This window comes from Chinchilla lanigera, unplaced genomic scaffold, assembly GCF_000276665.1.
Source record: "Chinchilla lanigera isolate Chin_1 unplaced genomic scaffold, ChiLan1.0 scaffold00081, whole genome shotgun sequence".
Lineage (NCBI taxonomy): Eukaryota > Metazoa > Chordata > Mammalia > Rodentia > Chinchillidae > Chinchilla > Chinchilla lanigera.
In genome coordinates, this window is record NW_004955482.1 from 5,958,997 (window position 1) to 5,965,951 (window position 6,955).

Sequence of the window (6,955 nt, forward strand, 5' to 3'; positions counted from 1 at the left end):
TGTGCATGTGGTTTTTTTGGTACCGGGAATTGAACTCAGGACCTCACTCTTGCCAGACAGGCACTTGTGCCACTGAACTACATCACTGGCTGGTTTTGTGTATTCTTAGTAAAAACAGGCCTTCGTAACAACAGGTAAGACAAGAAAGAAGTGAGAGAACACAGCTCACACATGCAAAGCATATTAACATATTTAACTTCCAGCAGTGCAAAACAAACAGAAGCCTGAACTCACCAAAAGTTGCAAGGCCACACACTCTTGTCACATATTTCTTCTTTGCTCTGGGAATTTTGGCTATAGTGACCTTTTGTGGTACGGTCTTCTTTTTCTGCTTTATTTGACCCCTTCCACCTGTATTAAGAAAGACTTTACATTAATTGCTTCATTTTTATCATCATTGTAAGATACTATGTCTTAAAACTGCCCAGCCCTGCACTAAGGCCTAAGGACACAAGGAGGAACAGAACACAGTCCCTGCACTCTAGGGACTCCCAGTCTAGTGAATCACCCCCCCGCCCCCCGGCAAAAAACTTACTTAATTACAACAACCTCTAGGAATAAAGCACTACCGCAGCTTTACAGAGGAATGAATGGCTTTATCTGCTTCTAGAGGCCAGAAAAGGTTTCCTAGAAGAGGTGACATCTGAGGTAGGTCCTAAAGAACAAGTGCTCAGATTCGAGGAAAAGGGGTGGAGAGGTCTAAGAAAGGATATTCAGCTGAGTATGATGGCACACACTTACAATCCCAGTATTTTGTGAGGCTGAGGCAGGGGATTTCATGTTGCCTGGGCAACTGAGCAAGACTATCTTAAAAACTAAAAAGCTGGGTATATAGCTCAGTGAGAAGGCCTGGGTTCAATCCCCAATGCCACAAAGGAAAAAATAAAAAGGACACTGTAGGGAAACGGAACAAGTACAGGGATGGAAAATACCAAAAGAGATTCTATTTGGAAACTTCATGCATCTTCAGGTACGGGTACGTATGCGCATGCAGCACATGAAGCCAGAAGAGCAAAAGACTATGCAGCAGTCTGAAGGGCCCGAAGCTCTGTATGAGATCTCATACTGTGAGAGGAGAAGCCACTGAGAGATCGTAGGCATGAAATACCTAGATCTGTTTTACCAAGATCACGCTATGTACAGTGAAGAGGTCGGATCTGTGAAGAACAGGGCCAGCAGAAAGGCCACTGAAATCCTGCATCGGCTCAGGCAGAAACTAATCAGAACAAAAAACCAAACATGGCAACAGTAATGGCTACCAGGCACAGGATACAGAGAGGAAGGAGGAGAAAGAAGAACTAGAACTGATTAAAGGCGGCAAAAGAGGAGACTAAGCTGGTGCTCAGGGTTTGGTTCAGATGACAGGATAATTCATGCAGCCACTACCAAAATGGGGAAAATGAAAGTCAACTTGAGACTTGGCAAGTCTGGTTTTGAAAGTGCTCTGAATGTGGTGCCTGTGGGACCATGCACGCATCCTTCCAATCTACAGACACGAGCCAGGCAGAGATGTGGAGTTACACGGGGTGGGGCATGGAGAAGGCAAGGGTGGGACACAATCATTCAGTGGGCCTTGAAGGACAAGGAAGCATCTGGGTGAAAGGAAAGAGAGCAAGAAGGTAAGAGGACAGGGGACAGAATACTGGGAAACACCTGCTGTTAAGTGATGGAAGAGAAGTCTACACAGAAGACCGATGAGTGACAGGCAGGAGACCTAGGAAGGAAGAATGCCACAAACACCAAGGGGGTGCACACTGCAGGAGAGGAGCGTGCCAGGTGCTCTTCTGACTTAGCGACCGCCAAGCCCCCGGAGGTTTGTATTAGGATAGCTTCATGGCGTCCAAGTCAGGTTAGGACACATGGAGTGAGACGAGAGAGGGAGCGCTGAGTCTAGTCCTAGTGAAGACATCTGGCTGAGAAGGGAGGGTTAAACACAGACAGACACGGGCTCTTGGGAGAGAGTCAACATGCAAAATTTAAACCAGGACAGGTCCTGCATGCCTGTCATCCTCCCAAAATAAGATGCAAAATCCTGAAAGTCTTCACAAGCTAACTGTAGTTATAGGGACACGGGCAAGGATAAGATCCAGGGCATGAAGAATTAAGTTCTAGAAGCTGGAAACAGACATATGCAACACTAGAAACTGAAGTTTTTAAGCTATTGGAAGTAATGATAAAACAGAATACACAGAATTCTAAATAGCTGGTTACATTTTATGTATACAGACGGCAAATTGGAATGCTTTCTTAGATCCGGTATACTAATAATGGACAAATCATACCACACCCAATCATGATCCTGAGAAGGTAATTTTTTTTGTTTTTGTCTTTTTGAGACAGGGTTTCACTATGCAGTTCAGGCTGGCCTTGAACTCTCAACGATCCTCCTGCCTCAGCCTCCCGAGTGCTGGGATTACAGGTGTGTGCCACCACACCCGGCTCTGAGAAGGTAATTTTATAATGATACATATGCAGAATTACAATCGTAACATTTTTTAAACTTTGGGAACCTTCTTAATTTCTTCTATCAGAGAGAAAGTATGTTTGTATAAATCAACATGCAGATTTAAGTCTTACCTCTCTTTTGTTTTTTCTTCTCTTCTTCTTCCCCTACTGATCCTTGACCTTCACTAATTCCAGCTTCTTGTTTGGGTGAATTTTCTAGATATAAAAATGAAATTGAAGAGGATGAACATCATTTCATGCGTTAAGTAATCACCTTTGAACAACCTCATACCCAAATAAGGCATTTTACCAAACAAGGATGACATCTGTGAGGCAAATAATTACAAGGCCACATTCCTTTCCTTTTTTTTAAAATTTTTAAAAATTTTTTTGCAGGAGCTGTGGATTTAGATTTAGCTCAGCAGCACAGCGTCTGCCTAGCAAGCGCAAGGTAGTGAGTTCAATTCCCAGTACCAGAAAAAAACAAAACAAAACAAAAATTTTTGGGGGGTACCGAGAATCGAACTCATGACCTCAAGCTCACCAGGCAAGCGCTTGTGCCACTGAGCTACATCCCCGGCCCTCCATTCCTTTCCAAACCTAATTCTAGGGTCATTCTGAAAGAGTACTATGGTCTGTATACATGTACCCTAAAAGGTCCTGTGTTAAAGGCTTAATTCCAGGGCGGCACAACCTTTAAGAGGTGTGCTCCAGGGACAGCAGGACCCCAGCTCACTCTTCGTCCTCCTCACTTCCTGGCACTGTGGTGTGCAACTCTGCTCCACCAGATACCACCACTGTGATAAGCTTCCTCACCACAGGCCCAAAGCAAAGGGGCCACTGATCACGGACTGAACCCTCTACAACTATGAGCCAGAAGAAACCTTTTCTCTATGAGTTATTTCAAGTATTTATTATAGAGTGACACCAAGCTGACTGACACAGAAAGTGATGGGACTGGAAAATGGTCTTTGATAAGGGAGGATTAGGATTTCCTTAGCCATAGGAAGGAGCACAAGACACTCAGGCCCTGCAGGAGCAGCTAACTCATCTTGTCACATCAGTCCTGGGTGAGAAGGGCTCCTCCCCCCATACACCCTCTAAGACAATCATGGCCTTGGCAAGCCAGACCTAGGGCAAACAACAGAGAATGACCACATGACCAGACACAAGGCTCTCAGCTAACCCTGGACAGGAACTACACAGCCACTGGCCTGTAAGGCCTCATCGGGCATACAGGTTTGTGCATCGTAATATAAGCTGAAAACTGAGCCGCAGAGTGGGCAACACACGACGCTCTGTGGAAGGTCTGTAACAGGCCAGGCTTTCGCTTGTCCTGACACCACTGCCATTTAACCAGTCTTGCAGGAGAAGCCAGCAGCCTCAGTACCCTCAGGACATCTGTCTTCCACAGTCTGCCCAACTCCTGGCAACAGCAACTCTATTCTTCTAGGTACGTGGACCAAAACCTTAGATGCCCCCTTTTCTTTGCACCTCATAACCAATACCTCAGAAAATCCTGCCAGCTCCACCTTCAAAATATGTTCAGCATCTGACCACTTCTCACCACCTTCCTCCACTGCCACCTCTTTGGCCCAAGTCATCACGACAGCCCCGGCTGACTGCCCTGCTGTTCTGCCCGTATCCCTTTTGAGTCTATTCTTAAGCCAGCAGCCAAAGTGGTGCTGCTGAAGCTCTTCCGCTCGACCCCACTCCCATCTTGCTCAGTGAGTGCCAACATTCGCTCTCTGTAACTTCACATCCAACCCCTCTTCCCCAGGCTGATGGCTCCAGCAAAAGCCCCCTGGTTGCCTCTTTCTTTCTTCATGGCGCTGGAGATTGCACCAGGCCCCCTTGCAGGACAGGGAACTGCTCTGCCATTGAGGACACCCTCGCGCCGCTTTGCTGTATCTGGAATTTACGGGGGAAATTTCCTCTCAGGGCCCTGGCACTAGCTCTCTCCTCGGCCTAGACAACCATGTGATTTACTCCTTCAATTCCAAAAGTCATCCATCAAATGCTATCTTGTAGCAAAATCAGCTCAGGTCACTAAAATTTCAATCTCCTCTGGACAGCGCTTAGGCTTACCTTCCTCCTTTCTGCTTACCGTTATCTATACACCTTTTACACACCTGATTCACTTCTCCTTCTAGAATATCATTCCTACAGAGTAGAGCTCTTGCTATTGCTTTATCCCCAAAACCCAAACAGTGGACAGCACACAGGGTGCTCACAGTGAACACGAACATACACTTGCCCCTAAATCCTTTACTGTCTTTCGTAACACACTGCTACTTAGCTGTCCTGTCTCAGAGACCTGAAGAGTTTTAACGTTAATAAAAAATTAATGAAACTCTGTATCCTACTAAAGGTGGACTTTCATATCTTTAAAATCTCGCTATATGTGCACTTGTTTCAGATATACAAGCTCGATAAAAGGAAGAAAAGGTTCATACCTACAGTGAGTTTTGCAAATTCATTTGGAAAATTCTTCTCTAACCATTGTCTACATTTAGTAACATCAGGCATATATTCACAGTACTGTGGGAAGAAAAAGAAAAAGAACAAACTGAATTAAGAAAACATTTTCAAACAATACATTTAAATTAAAAATCATTTTCTATACTCGCTATATAAAGAACAGAATGACTTCCACCTGATTTCTCACCCACAGGAAACCTCCATTCAAGCAGAAAATGCCCCACAAAAAACTAGAAATCGAAAAGGATTAGGCACCTCCTAACTGTAGAAAGTTTTACACAAAATCTGCACTGCTTTTTTTTTTTTTTTTTTGGTTTTTCTCCGGTACCGGGAACTCAATTCACGACCTTGCGCTTGCCAGGCAGGCGCTTTTGCCGCTGAGCTAAATCCCCAGCCCCTGCACTGCTTTTTTACCCTCTCTGCTCAGACATGTAAGTTCTGGCTTTAAAGTTACTGTTGTTCATCAACTGACTATTCATGAGTTCCATGCAAAAATCCAAAATGTACAGCCAAGTGCAAGTGCAGTACATGTATTAACTGGCACAATGGCATCCACCTGTGGTCCCAGCTATTCCCCTCAACAACAAAACGAGCCAGGCGTGGTGGCGCACGCCTGTAATCCCAGCACTCGGGAGGCTGAGGCAGGAGGATCATTGTGAGTTCGAGACCAGCCTGGGCTACAAAGTGAGCTCAAGGCCACCCTCAACTGCACAGAGAGACCCTGTCTTAAAAAAAAAAAAGAAAAAAAGAAACAAAAAAACATGAAACAAAACAACACAAAAGCCAGGCACAGCAACACACTGTGTGTAACCCCAGCACTATGGGAGGCCATAAAAACATTCCAAACCATAGTTAATTCTAGCATTCTGGGAGGAAGAGGGCTGCAAGTTTGAGTCCAGCTTTGGCAGCTCAGCAAGACCCTGTCTCAAAATAAAGAGCTGGGGATGTAGCTTAGTGGTTCAATCCCCAGTACTGTTTTAAAAAAAGGTGGACTTCTACTATCAACTGATATAGAATCAAAAATAAAAAAAAGAAAGCTCTAAGGTTAGCTCTAAAACAAAGAGTGACCTCAAATGCAGACACTATTAAAAGAGAAAAACATTTAAAAGGACTTACCTCTGTCGGTAATGAACAAACTGGGGAAATGGAGAAAAAAACGATTTAAAATGTTAAGTATTTAAACACATCTAAGGTTATTAGTTATTACATTTGACATAATGTCTCACTTCTACTTTTTCCTCTAATATTTCTTTATCACCTTTCAAATGCTACCTTCAGGGTTTTTTTGAGGTAAAATGCACATGGTTACTTGAGACAACACCGATTTTCTGATTGAAAGAATGTAGTTGATGAAACACCACCCTTTTGCTTTGTTTTGTTTTGCTTTTTGAGACAGGATCTCACTAGGTAGTTCAGACTGGCCTTAAACTCACTACATAGTCTAGGCTGGCCTCGAACTAGCAGCGATCCTCCTGCCTCAGTCTCCTGAGTGCTGGGATTACAGGCATGTACCACCATGCCCAGCTAACATCAACGCTTTAGCACATCATAAAGCATCTGTCAAAATGGCTTCTAGAAGATAACTGAGTCTCACTCACTCCTGAATGTGGAACACAATGCCTGGCACAGGCAGAAGCTTAGAGCATGTTCCTAAATGCATTTAAACTGCTCTCTGAGGTCTCAGTTAGACTCCAGCCGAGAGTTGAGACCAGCCTCTTCTAATCTGCACCCTTATCTTTTTGAAGAGGGAAGGAGAGGATAGCAAAGGAATAAGGAATGGGCCTCTGTCACCACTTCTATTTTTCTCTTTAGCAAGTACTCCCTCTTCTTTTTTTTTTGGCTTTTTGAGACAGGGTCTTGCTATGCAGTTCAGGCTGGCCTTGAGCTCACTTTGTAGCCCAGGCTGGTCTGGAACTCACAACGATCCTCCTGCCTCAGCCTCCCCAAGTGCTGGGATTACAGGTGTGCGCCACCATGCCCAGCCCACCCTCTTCTTTTCTTGAGAGTCCTCCCTCTTTTTTTTTTTTGA

At 44.6% G+C, this 6,955-nt stretch overlaps 1 protein-coding gene across 1 annotated transcript in view; it reads right to left on the reverse strand.

Moving 5' to 3' along the window:
* The window catches only part of Denr (density-regulated protein), a 16,514-nt gene that overhangs the window by 4,678 nt on the left and 4,881 nt on the right, over positions 1–6,955 (reverse strand). The window contains exons 3-6 of the mRNA XM_005403074.2: positions 6,043–6,062; positions 4,902–4,986; positions 2,578–2,661; positions 235–351 (exon numbers count right to left, since the gene is read on the reverse strand). Of these exons, the coding sequence (XP_005403131.1) occupies positions 235–351; positions 2,578–2,661; positions 4,902–4,986; positions 6,043–6,062 (306 nt within the window). The remainder of the gene's footprint in view (positions 1–234; positions 352–2,577; positions 2,662–4,901; positions 4,987–6,042; positions 6,063–6,955) is intronic.